The sequence below is a fragment of the Ochotona princeps genome, chromosome 19 (genome assembly GCF_030435755.1).
Source record: "Ochotona princeps isolate mOchPri1 chromosome 19, mOchPri1.hap1, whole genome shotgun sequence".
Classification (NCBI taxonomy): Eukaryota; Metazoa; Chordata; class Mammalia; order Lagomorpha; family Ochotonidae; genus Ochotona; species Ochotona princeps.
Genome location: NC_080850.1, coordinates 22,888,594 through 22,906,530, shown reverse-complemented (window position 1 = coordinate 22,906,530; position 17,937 = coordinate 22,888,594). Strand labels below are relative to the sequence as shown.

The 17,937-nt window shown below is 55.2% G+C and overlaps 1 protein-coding gene across 5 annotated transcripts in view; it reads left to right on the top strand.

Moving 5' to 3' along the window:
• NDST1 (N-deacetylase and N-sulfotransferase 1) overlaps positions 1-16,925 on the top strand; it is a 55,558-nt gene extending 38,633 nt beyond the window's left edge. For 4 of the 5 annotated variants that reach the window (XM_058677418.1, XM_058677416.1, XM_058677415.1 and 1 more), the window contains 11 exons: positions 222-376; positions 1,128-1,313; positions 3,034-3,162; positions 3,986-4,168; positions 5,004-5,100; positions 6,166-6,289; positions 8,260-8,434; positions 11,040-11,210; positions 11,778-11,887; positions 13,943-14,045; positions 14,746-16,925. In XM_058677418.1, coding sequence (XP_058533401.1) covers positions 222-376; positions 1,128-1,313; positions 3,034-3,162; positions 3,986-4,168; positions 5,004-5,100; positions 6,166-6,289; positions 8,260-8,434; positions 11,040-11,210; positions 11,778-11,887; positions 13,943-14,045; positions 14,746-14,865 — 1,553 coding nt within the window. In that variant the 3' untranslated portion in view covers positions 14,866-16,925. Of the gene's footprint in view, positions 1-221; positions 381-1,127; positions 1,314-3,033; positions 3,163-3,985; positions 4,169-5,003; positions 5,101-6,165; positions 6,290-8,259; positions 8,435-11,039; positions 11,211-11,777; positions 11,888-13,942; positions 14,046-14,745 lie in introns of those variants that run through there. The other variant, XM_058677420.1, reaches the window with a different exon arrangement.
• Positions 16,926-17,937: the final 1,012 nt, after the last annotated feature.

The window sequence follows — 17,937 nt, the reverse complement described above, 5'->3', positions numbered from 1 at the left end:
CCTGATATTTTCCAGTGCTTGGCGAGGGTTTGGTTTTTGGCCCTGCCCGTTCACTGTCAACAGTACATTATCGGCCCTAGCCCAGAGCTCTGCCTGCTCTAGTGCCATAGCTAAGATCACTTCCCAGGTAGTTGTTGGGTGTGCCAGGACTGTGTGCACACCAGCCCAGGTCCAGGCTTAGGCTGAGGTACACTGCTGAGCGACCTGTGTCACGGCCACAGGTACTGATGCAGAGGACGCTGGGGACGACCTGCTGCTGTCGTATGTAAAGGAGTTCTGGTGGTTCCCCCACATGTGGAGCCACATGCAGCCGCACCTCTTCCACAACCAGTCTGTGCTGGCCGAGCAGATGGCCCTGAACAAGAAGTTCGCTGTCGTGAGTAAGATTCCCTGCAGGGCAGCGCTGGGAGGGCTAGGGGTTGGGTCGGGCATCCCGACTGCTGGCCTCTGGCTGCCGTGGCAGTATAGGCTGGCAGATTTTAACAAGCATTCCTGGGCCAGGGTGGACTGGCATTGTGACTTCCTTCTCTGGGAAGCCTCCATGAGAGTAGCCCCACTTCACATAGGGCAGCTGAGGCTCCAGGGGTCTTCAGCCCAGGCCTGTCGGCTGCACAAGCCACAGCTCTTGCCTTCAGGCTGACAGCTGGAGGCCCTAGGAAGTTGGAAAAGTTGGAAGAAGTGCTCAACTTCTGGGAGAGAAGAGGTCCTGGGTGTCAGGTGGGCTAGCCTGGTCCTCCTAGCCATTGAGAGGCAAGAGAGGTGGGGAAGGCCCCATGCTTGCCCATTACTACTCTGGAGGTGGGGTGAGGGGGAAGGGTGGGTGGGAGGGTGTGTGTGCATGCGTGTGTATGTGTGTGTGTGTCTTCACTCACTGGACCTAGAGAGCAGACCTGGGTTCTAGTCCCTGCCCTGTCTTTCACCCCCTGAGATTCCCAGTCCCTTTCTTCCACGCCCCCTCCCCAGCCTCAGCCTCTCCATCTGCCCTGAGAGGGCCAGGACCACCTGTGCTCTGTATTCTGGCCTCTGATGCCTCTGGTTTCTCTCCCCTCCTGCAAGGGGGAGGTGAGGCCAAAGGGGAAAGGCCCCATGCTTACCCTGCCCTGCTCATCCTCCTCCCTTCCCCATAGGAGCATGGCATTCCCACAGACATGGGGTACGCAGTGGCACCCCACCACTCGGGTGTGTATCCTGTGCACGTGCAGTTGTATGAGGCCTGGAAGCAGGTGTGGAGCATCCGCGTGACCAGCACAGAGGAGTACCCCCACCTAAAACCTGCTCGCTACCGCCGCGGCTTCATCCACAATGGCATCATGGCAAGTAGGGCCCAGGGCGCTGGGTGGCTGTGAGCACACCTGCCATGGAGGGCGCAAGGGCTGCGTCCTGGGAAGATACTGCAGGCAGAGATCTTCCCTCTATTGGTTCATTTCCCAAATGATTACAACACCCTAAAGCCAGGAACCAGGAACTCCATGCAGGTCTCCCACATGGGTGTCAGGGACCCAAATACTTGAATCAATTTCCACTGCTTTCCCAGGCAGGTTAGCAGAGAGTATATAAAAATGAAGGGGGTTGGGACTCCAGCTGGTGCCCAAATCAGGATGTTAGTGTTGTGGGTGGTGGGTCAACCCACAGTGTCATGATGCCATCCCCATGGGATGTGCATTCACTCAAGGGACCCTGATGAGGACACAGACCAGCCCCATCACCTTTGTTCGTTGCTTATTTGGAAACCTGTCATTTTGAAGCTTTGAGCATGTGTCTGTCCCTGTGCCTTTTCCAGGCACAGGGAACACCAAAATGCAGGAAACCATTCTGGTGGCAAGAGATGGACAGTAGGGCGAGGTGGTCAGGCTGGAGACAAACCCTGGGGGCACTCAGAAGGCAGGGAGGGAGCTGAGGGGTGCTGGCAGAAGGGGAAGTGCCATGGAGAGATGGTTCTAGAGGGCCTTCTGGGAATGGGCCATGTGATTTTGTGAGGAAGAGCATTGGAGGAGGTGAAAGAGTCCTGTGCCAAGACCCTGTCGTGACCCAGTGTCACACATGCTTGAGGCCCACCTGGCTGCCCAGTCCACAGGAGGCCCTGGGGGTCATACACAGAGGCAGCAAGGCCAGTTTTAGAGGGCGTACCACTCTTCCGGATGAGAGCTGGAGGTGGCTCAGAGCAAGGGGCGCAGTTGGGGTACGGTCACACCTTGGACTCACTAGGGGTTAGAGCCACAGGATAGGGAATGAGTTGGGTGCAGGCTGTGGGGGGATGTGTGGAGGGCAGCCATGACACCTGAAGAATAAGCTGTGGAGGTGAGACAGCCATGGGAAGGCAAATGCTGTCTACCCACCCACCACTGACCTCTGTAGTCCTGGGCATACTTGTTTTTAAAAATTTATTTATTTTTATTGGAAAGGCAGATTTATAGAGAGGAGATACAGAAAGATCTTCCATCTGCTGGTTCACTCCCCAGTTGGCCACAATGGCCAGAGCTAAGCTGATCCGAAGCCAGGAGCCAGGAGCTTCTTCTGGGTCTCCCACATGGGTGCAGGGTCCCAAGGCTTTGGGCCATCCTTTACTGCTTTTCCAGGCCACAAGCAGGGAGCTGGAAGAGAAGCAGATCAACTGGGACATGAACCGGCATCCATATGGGATCCTGGCATGTATAAGCCAAGGGTTTAGCCACTGAGCCATTGTGCCAGGGCCCCAGGCACACGTTTTAACTCACGGAGGCAGTGGCGACAAGGGAACAGAGTTCCTGCTCTGCTAAGAGCAGTGGCAGAGGGGGCAGGCCCTGGGGCCAGATAGCCCAGGCCTGGTTGGCACTGTGCTCCACTCCCTGGGCCTGCTCGCTCTATGCGGAGAACAGATGTGAAGCATGAACTATCATAGCAAGGACCCAGGTTTGCTGGTGGGTGTCACAGTCTGCAGGATACCTCTAGGGGGCAAGGGTACTGCACAAGGTACAGCCTGCCCCATCTCCTGCAAGGGTCTGTCCCCCCACCATCCCTGTCTGGAGTCCCCAGAGAGCCTCTCCCCACCCCCAGGTCCTGCCGCGCCAGACCTGCGGCCTCTTCACACACACCATCTTCTACAACGAGTACCCCGGCGGCTCCAGTGAGCTGGATAAGATCATCAACGGCGGCGAGCTCTTCCTCACCGTACTCCTCAATCCCGTAAGTGCTCCCCGGCCGAAGCTGGCATAGGGCTCAGGATGTATGTGTGGGGTCCCCCCTCCCCTCTCCTCCCATCCTGGCTTTGTCCCTCTTCTGCTGTGCAGTCAAGGCCGAAGAATCTGGGCTTCTGTAGTCATGCACTGAAGATTGTTTTACAAAGTATGTATTTTATCTGAGAGACACAAAGAAAAGTAGAGACAGAGAGTGGTGGAGGAGACCTCCCACTGGCAGCTGCCTCACTCCTTAGATGCCCTCCCACTTGGGTGGCAGGGACCCAAGACCGGAGCCTTCACCTGCTGCCTCCCAGGGTGTGATCAGCAGGAAGCTGCCATCGGAAACACAACTGGGACCCCACTGTGGGATGGGAGCCTCCCAAGCAACTGCTACACCAAATGCTCACCCCAGTCACACACTTGACAGTCATGCATGTTTTCTTGCATGGCTTTTGTTCATGTGCATATACATGCAAATCTATTCCCCTTTCCCTGTGAAATACTTAGCAAGTGATTATTGTATTATTACCCAGTTTCATGGGTTCATTGAGGACCCCTTGTCCATACACACACACACACACACACACACACACACACACACCCATATGCCTCCAGATTTGCCAAACAACATGCTCATAAGCTTCCCATATTTGGTGAGGTCAGTGAGACCTGTGTGTGCCTGGCCCAAGGTCACACAGTGCCTTGCACTGGTTCTCGGGTGTCTGGACTAGCTGAGGCAGGCCCAGAAGGGTCAGAGGTGGGGATGGGAGGGTGGCTCTGGGGCTGACCTCATTCCTGCCTTCCCCTGCCCTTCCCCACCCCTGGAGCAGATCAGCATCTTCATGACGCACCTGTCCAACTATGGAAATGACCGCCTGGGCCTGTACACCTTCAAGCACCTGGTGCGCTTCCTGCACTCCTGGACCAACCTGCGCCTGCAGACACTGCCCCCCGTGCAGCTGGCCCAGAAGTACTTCCAGATCTTCTCTGAGGAGAAGGATCCTCTCTGGCAGGTGGGGGCGCAGGGCAGGCCTGGCTCTTGGCTGCAGGAGTGGAGTGCTAGTTGCTGCCAGGCACACCCTCCAGGCTGAGCGCTCACATCCTCATGCCCCTTCTGGAATGTCAACGCAGGTGTGCATGTGCTTGCCAGCAGGGCACGCTTGCTCCCTGCATGTGTGTGCACTTGTACGTGCATGGACACACCTCCCCACACTATACACCGGGTTGACCAAACTGTAAACATAGTGTGGATGGAGAGCTGAGCTTCAGGGCCTTGGATAATCACTTGTGCCCCCTTTTAGCTGCAGTGGCAGCACTGAGCCTTGAAGAAGGGGACTGAAAGAGGGATAAGGAGCCAGTACTTGGGAAAGTGTGTGTGCCCCAGGGCTGTTACCAGGGAGCAGAAGTTGGAACTGATTGGCAGTCCCATAGTTCAGAGTAGGAGTCCACAAGCCATGGGCCAGACCCAGCCTGTGGTGTGTTTTTTGTAAATAAAGTTTTATTGGCACACAGCCACACTCATTGTTCTGTATGTCTAGGGTTGCTGGAGTGGTTGCCATAGCAACTGCGGAGCACTCATAGCCTAAAATGTTTATGCAGAGAGCTACAAGTTTTGGAAGGCATGTCTCCTGACCCTTGGCTCAGACACAGCTCACCCAGTGGAATTTAACAAGTAGTCCTAGTTCCTCTTGAGTACCAGGCCCTTCAAAGGATCAATGAACTCACCAGAAACAGCCCCTGCCTGTCAACAGCTCTGGATCTGGGGTGTCATGCCTGTCAGTGGGGGCTGTGGAACCCCATATCCATGTGCACCCCGTCCGCCTCACCTATCCTCCCCTTTTGTTCTAGGACCCCTGTGAGGACAAGCGCCACAAAGACATCTGGTCCAAGGAGAAGACATGTGACCGCTTCCCCAAGCTGCTCATCATTGGCCCCCAGAAAACAGGCAGGTCTCCACCCAGCTCCCCTACAGCCTTACTCCTGCAACCATGGGGTTGTGGGGACTGCCTTGCTGTATGCCTGCTCCCCACGGATCTGTCCCTACCTCCCTGGAAGCAGGAGTGAAGTTGGGTGAATGTGAATCGCCTGCCAGTGTGGGCAGGAAGGCATGGCAGGTGGTCCGTGCTGTCTGCCCGTTAGTTCTGACACAGCCTACTGGGAGTCTCCAAAAGCCCACATCAATTGCTCTGCAAGTCTGAGTCAGGCAGGATTGCTTCTGTGCGAAAAGGATGACCATTGACTAGTCGTGTCTGCCAGGTCACTGGCTACCACGTGACCCTGTAAGGCACAAACGGGCATTCTTGCCTTTTCAGACGAGAGGAGTGAAGTGACTTCTCTGAATACCTTCAGTTAGGACAAGCAGTACCTGATCTTGGGCCCTGGAGTCTGATGCCGGAGCTTCTGCTCTGAATCACTAAACAACAGCCTCTTTTCTTCAAGGCCCTCCTGTTGTAGCAATAAGCCAGAGACTCGGAGTACGAGGAATGAGGGGTCAACAGCCCCAGGAGGAGGAAGGGAAGGGCGCACAGTGGGCAGGACACGGGAGCTAGATGCCTCGGCCCTTAGAGGATCACAGGAACAGAACTGAGAACCAGGCCACTCTTGCCCAAGCTCCTCCCAGGTCCACAGAGGACTGAGGTCCAAAGTGGGGAAGGCCAGCAGGGAGCACTGTGTTCTGCGATACTGCCATGGCAGGCAGAGGAACCACTGGAGTACTGTGGTGAGAAGGATTCCAACACCACCTTCTTGTTCAGTGATGAAGGGTAATGGATTAGTGATGTCTGCAAGGGGCACAGGAGTAGTGAGGTGCACTCACAGGCCAGCAATTGGCCATCCCGAGGTCAGTATAATTTCTTCATTATACAGATGAGGAAACAGAAGGCCAAGAGAAGGGAAGGGACTTGGCCCAGGTTGTCCCTGTGGGTTAGGCAGAACTAGGCTCAAAACTCAGACTCCATCTTGTGGTGAGGGGCTAAGCCCTCATTCTCTCAGCTGCCCCTCCTCCCCACAGGCACCACAGCCCTCTATCTGTTCCTGGGCATGCACCCAGACCTGAGCAGCAACTACCCCAGCTCGGAGACCTTCGAGGAGATCCAGTTTTTTAACGGCCACAACTATCACAAAGGCATCGATTGGTGAGTGGGCCTTGCTGTCCAGCATGGTGCCTGCCAGGGCAGCCAGCAGGAAGCAGCTGATGCTTGCTCACATGCAGCTGAGGTTCCTGTAAACAGGGACACAGTGTGGTGACCACAGGGTGGCGGGGACCATGGGTCATGGTGTGCAAGCTGCCTTCCAGACAGCCCTCTGTGTCACCCACTGGGGTCAGAGATGGGCGAGTCGGAGTGCAGCCTCTCCCTTGCTTTCACAGAAATTGGCTGAGTCCTGGGGGCGGAGAGAGACACACACATCCAGGGTCCCATGGTCAGCTGGGGACAGGGCAAGGACTGAGTGGCAGGTATTGCAGGCGCCCTTCAGAGCTGGCCTGCTGGCCTTTGGAATGTCCCCTTGGGGGTTGGGACCGCAGCTGCCCACTTGAACCTGTGGTTGGAGGCTGCAGCAAGGGTGGGAGTGTTGTGAGTTATGGCCAGTCTCTCTCATTAGTCAATTCTCATCTTTTTGTGCACCTGTATTACTGTGATTATTGTATGTCACTAGCTGACCTGTGTGGGTCAGATTCTGGCCTTGTGCTGGTTGTGTGTTTTTGTCTTGTCTAACATGCCTCTGTCTACCTGTCCGTCGGCCTGTATCCATCCAGGCACCCATCTATCTGTAACATGGCCACAATTTCTTATCTAAAACCCACTGTGGCCGGATGTGTTCTTGGAAGTCGGCCTTCATCAGCTTGGAAAGGCCATGTGGTGGGAAGCCATAAGCCATGTGTGAGGCAACATCTGCACCAAGGCCTAGGCAGCACCCTTCGAGCAAGGACGTTAGTGTGTCTGTGGCCAAGTGTGTTGGTGGTTTGCAGTAAGAAGGGTGCCTAAGTCAGGCACTTTTCTCTGGAGCAAATCAAGTATCTGTTCTCAGAGTGTTCCCAGTCTAGAGACTGCAAAGCATTGTGGGCAGAGAAAATTCAGGAAAACGAGGGAGATATTGTAGGTAGGTGCAAGGTAGAATGAGAGAATCCAAGAGGCCCAGATGTGTTCTCCTTCCTCCTTTTCTCCCAGATTTATTCATTTATTTGTTTGAAAGGCAGAGCAGCAGAGAGAGATCTTCCCCAAATGGCTGCAATGGCCAGAGCTGAGCCAGGCCTCTCATGCAGGTCACTGCTTTCCCAGGTACATTAGCAGAAGCTGGATTGGAAGCAGAACAGCTGGGACTCCAACTGGTGCCTGTATGGGATGCCAATGTGGCAGGCAGCAGTTTAACCCACTGTGCCACATGGCCAGTGCCCCCAGATGTTTCTGATGGGGGACCGTGTTTGGGACCACCCTGGAGAAGCCTTTTTTTTTTCTTTTTATTTGGAGAAACCTTTAATAGGCAAGACTAGGGACCTACAACCTTAATTAGGGTGAGTCTTCCTTCTCACACACCCCACGTCATGGCCTGATCTTGTGTGAGTTAGTGCTGCTGGGAGGCCTGCGGCGTTCGTTGACTTTTCCAGGGGACGTTGAACCCAGAAGTGTGATGAAGTGACATGTGGGACATTTGTCTTGAAAGCTATGGGCAGACTGGGGAGAGGATGTGAGTGGCAGGAGCTGAACGCCACTCTGGTTATCAGGAAAGAAAACCCTTCCCAGTGTTGGCCATCCCTGGTCAGAGGTGGTTCTGCTCTGAGCCCAAGCCTGCCACCTAGAGGCGGAGAGAGGTAGTGCCTCATCAGTCCAGCCCCGGGAGCATCATAGGGAAGGTTCCCAGAGTTTTGGATGGAATTCCATGATCCACATGCCCTACCACCTGCATCCCTTGCTAAGTCTTTGGGTGATCCTGGGTTCATGGCTCCCCCGGGGAAGGACAACATCCAGGGCAGAGAGGCAGCAGCAGCAGCAGCAATAGTGGCAGTGGTCCTTGCTTTGTTGGGAGGGTGTGACTGTATTGCTTTTGGAGGAAGCCCCAGCCAGTGATACCCACCCTCCCTCACGAACCCCTCCTGGGCGTCCTACAGGTACATGGAGTTCTTCCCTATCCCCTCTAACACCACCTCCGACTTCTACTTTGAGAAGAGCGCCAACTACTTTGATTCAGAAGTCGCGCCCCGGCGGGCGGCCGCCCTGTTGCCAAAGGCCAAGATCCTGACCATCCTCATCAACCCGGCGGACCGAGCCTACTCCTGGTACCAGGTGAGCAGAACTGGGGTTGTCGGGGGCGTCCATGAGTTGGAGGTGCAGGGCTCTGTCTGGCACCCACTCATTCATTCCTGAGAGGCTTTATTAAGCACCTGTTACAGACAGTCCTGAGTGAGCGACTGCCATATGGAGGCAGGTGGAATCGAGTCCTGCCTACTTGGTGCTTCCAGCTGGCTGGAGGAGATGGGAAGTGCCAGCCAGCAAGTTGGTTTCCCACTATGTGGTGTTCTGCCTCTGATTCTGACTCCACCAGAGTTAGAGGTGGATTCAGCTTGGAAGAAGCCTAGATTTGGCCAGCAGTGACTGTGGCTGCCTCCCTGGGTCTGGAAGAGAACGGGTTGGAATAGTGGCAGGAACTCAGAGAAGGGCAAAGCCCAGGACCCGTTGTCTTTGGCTTAAGGGGTGTAAGTGCCTGCCAGGCTGCGCAGCCACTTGCCCCGTGACACATGCAGAGGGGCGTGTCCCAGTCCCTGCATGGGATGTGTAAGACTCAGTTTTCCCTTCAGGGAAGCCTGCAGGCCTTTCCTTTCCTTCCTTCTCTGCCCCCCTGCCAGTATTCCAGAGCTGTGCCACTGCTGAGTGCATGTGGGCCCTGGTAGGAGGAGGACAAGGCTGTGTGCTCATCAGCTCAACCACCAGCTCTCTCTTTGGGGTGGGGAGACCTGGGCTTAGGTGGAGCTCCCCTGGGAAGTGTCCACTCTCCTGGCCAGGACAGCCTCCTAGGGCTAGATCATCTTTGGGAGTATCTTACCACCCTGTTTTCTTGGAGACTGGGTCCCCTGGTATCCCCAGCAGGAAGCAGGTGCAGGCCCTGTTGGCTGCTGGTACCCCAACTCTCTGTCCTCCTGCTTTAACCTCCTGCATCCTCCCTGAGCCAGTGGGAATGCTCTCTGCCTCTGGTTCTCTAGCACTTTTTTGTTTTTTAATTTTTATTTGAACAGCAGATTTACAGAAATGAGAGACAAAGAGAAAGATCTTCTATCCATTGGTTCACTCCCCAAATGGTCACAATGACCTGCACTGAGCTGATCTGAAGCCAGGAGCCAGGAGCTTTTTCTGGGTTTTCCATATGGATACAGGGTTCCAAGAACTTGGGCCATCTTTCATTACTTTCTTACGCCACAAGTAGGGAGCTGGATGGGAAGTGGAGCAGCCAGGACATAAACTGGTGCCCATAGAGGATGCCAGAGCATGGAGGTGAAGGAATGCCAGGTGGAGGAATAGCAAATTGTACCAGCCCATTTTCTGGGACTTTTAGTTGTGCCCTGAGATTTGCATTTCTGTTGGATTTCCTCTTTTGGAAAAATCCCCCCAGACGCACTTAGCTCCCTTTTTCTTTTTTGCTGTGCTGGATCCCAGTTCTCTGCTGTCTGCCTTCACGGCAGGTGGCTGCCGAGTGTTGGGATGAGAGCAAGCCAACCTGGGTCGGGTCTGGCTGTATTCCATGTAGGGACTACGCCGCACCTGCCACCGCGCCGGAGCCCCATGGCACTTGTCTGGAAGATGTGTGTGTGTGTCCCTTTTTCACAAATTGTTTCATTAAGTTTTATGTGTGGCATTTTTGTGCTTTTTAAAAAAAATTGTTTTTGAGGTTTATTCGAAAGGCAGAGTGGCAGGGAGGGAGACAGATGCACACACACACACACACACACACACACACACGCATTTTTCATCCACTGGTTCACTCCCTAAATGGCCATAGTAAGCTGGGGCTGGGCCAGACTGAAGCCAGAAGCTCAACCCAGGTTTCCCACACTGGTGGCAGGAACACAAGTTGTTGAGCCATTGTCTGCTACCTCCTAGAGTGTACGTTATTAGCAGGAACGTGGGTCAGAAACTGATTAACCAAGGCCCAAACCAGGAACTCCCAGTACAGGATGTGGGTGTCCCAAGCAGTGGCTTAGCACACTGTGTCCCAGCGCCCGCCCCTGTGGCATTTCAGATGTCTGTCTGCTCAGGCTAAGGGTCAGGTCTGTGATGCTCTAGCTGTGGATTGGCTGGTGTGCAGCATTCCGTGGTGTGCAGGTCCTGCAGTTCTGAACTTGGGAGTTCTGTACATGCTGGCGGCCCACACAGTGTATTCCCGGGAGACCCAGCATCTTTCCCCCTTGACCTGCTGTTTTCCTGACCCTTCCCATTCCCGTAAGTGAAGAAATGCGTGGCTTGGTGCAAGGGACGCTTCCAGTCTCCCTGTCATCGCTGAGCTTCATTTGCAGCACAGAAAGCGTGGGTATAGGTTCCAGGCTGGGGCGGCACTAGCGTGTGGCTGACCCCAGAGGATGCTGCCTCGATTTTATCGTATCTGTGAATAGCTGCCTTCTAGGCTTAGCGCCAAGTTTCCTTGGGGAGGTGATGATGAATCTAAGCGAGACAAGTCTTGGCTGGGGCAGGACCTGTACTTCATTTGCACACGCTGATCTGATCTAACCCCCTTCTTGCAAAGAGATGAAAACAGGAACCAGGGACTTCCCTGAGGCTTTTGAACAGGAAGGAGGTAGAGTCAGGGCCCCCAAGTCCAGCCCAGGATCTTTGGGACACTTGCTGGGTGGCCGTGCCTGGACTACCTCCCTGTGACTCTGCCCTGTTCCCTTGACCTCAGCACCAGCGAGCACACGATGATGCCGTGGCTCTGAAGTACACCTTCCATGAGGTGATCACAGCTGGCCCTGACGCGTCCTCCAAGCTCCGCACGCTGCAGAGCCGCTGCCTGGGCCCCGGCTGGTACGCCGTGCACATCGAGCGCTGGCTCAGCGCCTTCCATGCCAACCAGGTGCGCTACCCAGCCCCAAGCAGAGCCAGCAGTCTTGTGATCTCTCTACCCAGTCATGGGGCTGGAAATGCCCTCCCGGGTCTAGGGGAAGGTTTCAGTCCCCAACACGGGAGTCCTCCCTGCCATACCTCATTCCATGGCAAGAGGCTTTGCATTTCTCAGAGGACCCAGAGAGGCTGTAGCTAGAAGGGTGAGCATGGCTGGAGGGTGGGCAGAGGCAGGCTGCAAGAGGCATTTTAGGAAAGCCTTTCGAGGGTTTGAGTGGGAGAGTAATATGGAGACTGGCAGCTAAGCAAGAGCAGAGAGAGGGATGCTGGAGGGGTACAGGGATGGGCTCCAATTCTAGGAGAGGGTGATGTCGGTCAGGTGAGGGTGGCAGGGAGATGAGCCCTAAGCTCTGGGGTGTAGGCACACCTGCCGTTCAATGGTGGAGGAGGAAGTAGAACTGGGCAGGCGCTGGGCTCCACGCTGCAAAGCAGGCCTACACCTGCTGCTGTGACTGCTGTCCTGGTCAGCCCCGGAGGGAAAGCACATCTGGGTCACCCTCCTCCCTCTCCTGCTCTCCAGATTCTGGTCCTAGATGGAAAACTGCTGCGGACAGAACCTGCCAAGGTGATGGACACGGTGCAGAAGTTCCTTGGGGTGACCAACACCATCGACTACCACAAAACCTTGGCGTGAGTATCACTTCTGTCTTTCCATGGGGCTCCTGGGCCAGAGAACCCAAGGTCTGGACAAAGGTTGGCACAACAATGAACATGCCTTAAATCGTGTTCATGGAGGTATCAACTTCAGGTAAAGGGAGGTGATGGGCTACCTTACTCAGCCCGGCTGGAGGGTTCTTTTTCAGGCTGGGCTGAACGATTTTAGAGTGATTGATCTAAGTAAATTAGACCAGCAGTCAGTTTCTGAAATGGCTTCTTAGCATTCGATTTTGACTTAAAACAAATTCAGGGAAAGGAACCTACGAATGTGATTTGTGGATGAGTGATGGTCCCACAGATGCAGGTGCTGTGCCCTGAGGAATAAGTGCTAGTCTATGTGCAGGGTCCCAGGGACAGGTACCACGGCCAGCTGGAGAAGGAGGAGGGATAAAGTCACCTTCCCTGGCTCTGGAGTCCCCCCTCTTATCACCAACTTGGAAGTCGAAAGTGCGAAAGGGGGCACAGCAAGGGTGTTTGGAGGCTGTGGCCTGGGAGATGCCAGGGCCAGGATCTTGGACCTCTCCGTCCGCTGCATGACTTTGGTCAGCCTCATTTAACCCAGCTGAAAACTGGGAATAAGGGCTCCTCTCTCCTGGGGGGGTCTTCCCGCCAAGTGTGTGGTGTCGTCACTGTCACCACCATCCAGCCTGTGACCTGCACCTGCCAGATGGGAACCCTGCCTTCCTGACAGTGGTGGGGGGCAGGGGGACTGCTCTGGGCTGCCGGTACCTCCCCTCCCAATGGCAGTCTCAGGGCTCACCTCCCCCAGTACATGTTGCCTGGGAAGACAGTCTTCCTTTGTTTTTGAAATTCATTCCAGAAAGCCAGACTCTCCAAGGATAGACATATGTAAGTGTACTTAAAGATTGTGTGTGTGTATTGTTTGAAGAAGGCTATTTTTAACATTTTTTTCAGATTTACTTTTTTTTTACTGGAAAGGCAGATTTACAGAGACAAGAAGAGACAGAGAGAAAGATCTTCCATCCGCTGATTCACTCCCCAAGTGGCCTCAATGGCCAGAGCTGAACTGATCCAAAGCCAGGAGCCAGCAGGTTCTGCCAAGTCTCCCACATGAATGCAGGGTCCCAAGGCTTTGGGCCATTCCCAACTGCTTTCCCAGGCCACAAGCAGGGAGCTGGATGGAAAGTGGAGTGGCTGAGATACAAACTGATGCTCATGTGGGATCCTGGTACCTGCAAGGCAAGAACTTTAACCACTAGGCTACTGTGCTGGGCCTGACTTTGTTGTTTTTTTTGAAAGGCAAAGTAACAGTAAGGGAGCAGCAGGGAGAAATAGATCTTTGATGTACTTGTTCACTCCTCAGATAGCCACAATGGCTGGGTTGGACCAGGCTGAAGCCATGAGCCTTGAACTCCATCCATGTCTTCCACGTGGATATTTGGGGTATAGGTACTTGGGCTGTCTTCCCAGGTGCCATGATCAAGCCAGCTGGATTGGAAGTGGAGCAGTCTGGACTCAAACTGGCACTCTGATATGAATGCCAACCACACAGTGGAAGCTTAACGCAGGGCACCACGATGCTGGCCCCAGATAGTGCATTCCTTGATACATAGATGCCATTTGTTAAAAAATACAAAAGCACCTGCATCTACTTTTTTTTTTTTTATCTCTTCCCATTGTCCCTGGAAGCCAGGAAGAATAATGATAAAGAAAAGAATTTGTCACAGCATTAGAGAATGCTCAGAAAGTTCTGGAAACATGAAGGATGGGAGGGTGTGCATTATGGATCACCGAGTGAACTGAGGCTGCCCAGCTTGCAGCAGGGACACTTGCAGCAGGGAGCATGTGGGCTGCCCTTTGCTGGAGGAAGGGCAGATGTGGTTGGACATCCCAGGGGCAAATACTGGCAGGGCAGCTGGCAGGTGTCAGCCTCACAGGATCAGCAGCTGGAGGGTGCATTGTGGGAGTCAGTTCATTGCTGTCCTGGGCTTCGTGGTGAATTTGCCTTAAGGTGGGAACAGGGTCAGCTGCACCAGCTCCCACCCACTGGTTCTCCCACCTCCACAGGTTTGATCCAAAGAAAGGATTTTGGTGTCAGCTGCTTGAAGGAGGAAAAACCAAGTGTCTGGGCAAAAGTAAGGGCCGGAAATACCCAGAGATGGACTTGGATGTAAGTGGAGGCACATTACCCGTGGCAGCTGGGAGGGAGGACAGGGTCTCTGGTGTGAGCGAGGGGCACAGGGGGGAGCCTTCTTTCTGCTTTACCCTGTGCCCTACATGTTCACGGGCTTGGCGTTCCTTGGATGGTATTCTTAAGGAGCACATGGTGGGTCAGGATGGATTTAGTCATGTAAGAGTACTGTCTTCCACTAAGAGATCGAGGGTGAATCAAACATGACCTCTGCCTCCAGGGACCTCATGGTCTAGGAGTGAGGTAAGGTCCACCCACTCAGCAACAAGAATGTGAAAGTTACCCTGAGTGCCAAGGGCCAGCTACATACCACCAGGCGCCATCCCCGGAGGCCTGGGAGGGGGATGAGGGGGGAGGCGGAAGGTTTCCCAAGGGAGAAGCTTGCAGGATTGTGCCTTCTTGGGGGAGAGGTGGCACGTGCACAGGCACGCAGCAGCTCCCATTTGCCCTGGTTGCGACTTAATTCTGCCCGCAGTTGTGGACCTCACAAGCTATGTTCCTAATGCTCCTGCTTTGCATGAGTTTTCTGTTGGGAAGTCCTGTGTGGCAAAAGGCCATGACCTTTAAGGGGCCTGGGGCAGCACTGGTGGGAGGTGGTGTGGACATGGATGGGGTCGGGAGTGTCCCCCAGCCCTGGGCCAGTTGTCGAGCCCACCTCCACATCTCCTTCCTCCTGCAGTCCCGCGCCTTCCTGAAGGACTATTACCGGGACCACAACATCGAGCTCTCCAAGCTGCTGTACAAGATGGGCCAGACACTGCCCACCTGGCTGCGGGAGGACCTCCAGAACACCAGGTAGCCACGGCCGCTGCAGCCAGATCGCACCTTCTAGACGACGGCAGGGACGCCCGCGGCGCGCTGAGCCACGCTACCTGCAGAGTCGGGAGCCAGGCCTGGGCCGGCCAAGCACTTATAAGCAATACGCTGTGAGGCCCACGTGGGGCCAAGAGAAGGGGCCCGGGCAGGTGCACACGCACCTCAGAGGAGCGGCCCCTGCTGGCTCTGTGGCCCCCTGGACCTCCCTAGCCACCAGGGGTCCATTCCATTCCCAGCCTCTCGTGGGGGAGGCCTCTTCCTGTTGGCGGGAGGGAGTCCGTGCGACCCTCCCCTCTGTCCCTCACTGTGTTCTGCCACCCGACCGGACCTTCCCGCCCTGCCCCAGCAGGGCACCCACCCCCTCAGTATTAGCTGCCACCTTCTCCCTTGTCCTCCAAACGGCAAGGGACAAAAATCTAGCTAGGCCTTTTGCCAAACCAGGGAGAGACTGGACATATCCCTGAAGGGTTTCTAACCAGGCCGGCTGAAAGGGGTCAGCTGGCTAGCCGGAGGTGGCCCCGAGGCCGGGGGTCGGCAGGGCCACCTCGCGAGAACTCGACCCCACGTCCGGGTTCCTCCTATGACATCTCACCTTCCCTTTTTGGGGAAAGACTTTGGTTCCTGCAGTGTTCTCCTGGTCCTCAGTCCCTCCTGCAGGGCCCCGGGGCCGCAGAACCACCCCCTTCTTCCCACCCTGGGGTCTGACATGCGTGGTGTTTCCTGTGGTTAAAGACTGGGGCGGTTCCAGCATCCATGCGTTGTCCCCACACCCACCTAGCCCCAGCCATAGCGGATGCAGGCTGAGTCGTACCCCAGTCACCTGTGACCGGGGGTTCCTAGAGACGACCTCCCCCACCCCTTAACCTCCTCGATACTAAGAAGCTAAAGTATTTTAATATTTGCTTTTTTTTTTTTTTCTTGGTGCCAGAGTTTATAACCCTGGGTGCTGGGGTCGCACTGTGTTTTTTATATATATATATATATATATATAATGTGTATATATATATATTCTATTTTTTTTGGTTGGGTTTGTTTTTAATTCAGTCATACAAGATGGTGGCAAGCTCTAGTCTTGCAGGGCGTCTCCTGAAGGTGCCGGAGACTGAAGTGGAGGGGTCGTGTGTCATTACAGTGTCTGGGGTCACCTGCACATAGCACGAGGTTGTCCTTGGAGGGCCTCCACTCCTTGTTAATCCTTCCCCCACTCCCCATTTCCTGTACACGGCTGGCCTGGGTGGGGTGGGGGCATTGGGCAGAGAAGGGTGGGCTCTCTCCAGGAAACTGGGACAGTTCTGGCCAAAGGAAGAGGCCGGGGCTGGAGCGGGCAAGCTGGGGCTCGAGGCTGGCCTGTCCCCCTTCCCCTCACATGGTGCTAGGTCGGGAGCTGCCCGGGGAGCTGGGATGCCCCCTAGCACCCACACGAGTCTCAGCCTTCCCCACCCCCCAGACAATGGGATTGCTGGCTTATCTTCTGCTTGGGATTTGCTCCTGTCCCCATACCCCATTCCCTTCTTTTAACAATGTGAAGTGACTGAGGTTGGGACCCCTGTCCCCAGCCCCCTCTGACTGCCAGTTCAACCTTGAACCCGATGCCTCCTGCCCGGACACGCCTTTTCCGAGAGAGACTAGCAGACCTAGCACCTTGGGCTGGAATGCTCCTTGCTCAGGGCTGCAGTGGGTCCAGAAGAGGGAGGCGACCTGCCTGGCACGGGCCGCACAGCTGAGCAGGGGCACGGCTACACTGCCTCCAGGCCCAGCTGTGGTCCCTCTCCCTCAGTCACCACTGTGGCCATTCCAGGATATGGGACAAACCACTCCTTCCAGCCAGGGTGCCTTTGAACCTCCCGCCTCCAGGCCTATGTGTGTGTGCCCCCGCCTTCCCCAGCCTGCAGGGCCCAGCTGCGTCTTCCTTCTGGACCCCAGCCATTCTTCCGTCTTCCCGAGCCCTTGCTAGCAGTGGGGAAGAGAAGGTGGCAGGCGAGCAGCAGCCTGTGCTTTCCTGGCATGTTGTGTGCACTGTTGCCCTCACCAAACCTGGGGGCTGAGGAGCGTGTGTGTATGTATGTGTGTGTGTGTGAGGCTGGGGAGCTGTGTTGCCATCTACAGTGTGAGCCTTGGGTCTCTCTGGCCATCCGCAGGGTCTGGAGGACCTCACTGCCCCCACCCATTGTGCTATCTGCCCTTGGACCTGCTGGGACTGCCCTTGCCACTCACACATGCTTCCTGGGGGTCTGCCGGGTCTAGACACTGTAAGGTCCCTCTGCTGTTGCAGCAGAGGAGGCGCTGGCAGCTAAAAAGGCACCCCAACTGCCCAAAGAGGAGCAGGTACAGCGTTGCCAGTCTTCAGTGTCTGCTCCTTCACTGTTAAGCATTTGGCCAAATAATAAAACAGAGGAATGTAGCTTCGGTTGTGCAGCCCCCTCCATGGTCCATTCTGTGGTCCCCCATCAGGAGCCTCGGGTCTGCAGGTGGGAGATGTCATGTGCAGCTGCCAGATTCTAGAATGTTCCATGCTGCACCAAGGAGAAACTGAAGGTCATAGATGGGTCTCAGAAGTGTGGGCATGCGCAGCCGGTGCCCCGGGGCTGCGAGCACGGAGCAACGTCTTCAGGCCGACCCTCAGAGATTGGCAGCGCCCACACTGCTGTTAGAGGCAACCCAAGGTGTGAAGAGTGTTCACATGTGTCTTGTCAAGAAGGCTCTTGACCTGGTATCCAGCATTAAAGTCAAGATCTTGTGTGCTCTGCCACTTTGTTGCTCTTGCTCTCTGTACCACTGGAGTGTACTTCTGACCTGGGTTAGTCAGTTGTACACCCTGTATGAGTCCTTACCCCTGACTGTCACCCTCTGCGCCCTGAGGTCGGGTACTGCCACCACCAGGGCAGTGGTCATTTCCCTGCAGCCACTGTGCTCGTACCCAGACATCCCCACCACCACCAATAACTCCTATGTGGCTTTGGAATCGGGACCTGACCAAGGTGCACTCGGTAGCACTCGGGAGCTAGATTCTCACTCAATGCCAGAAAGTCTCCCTGCTCTGCTCATTTGCTTTTTC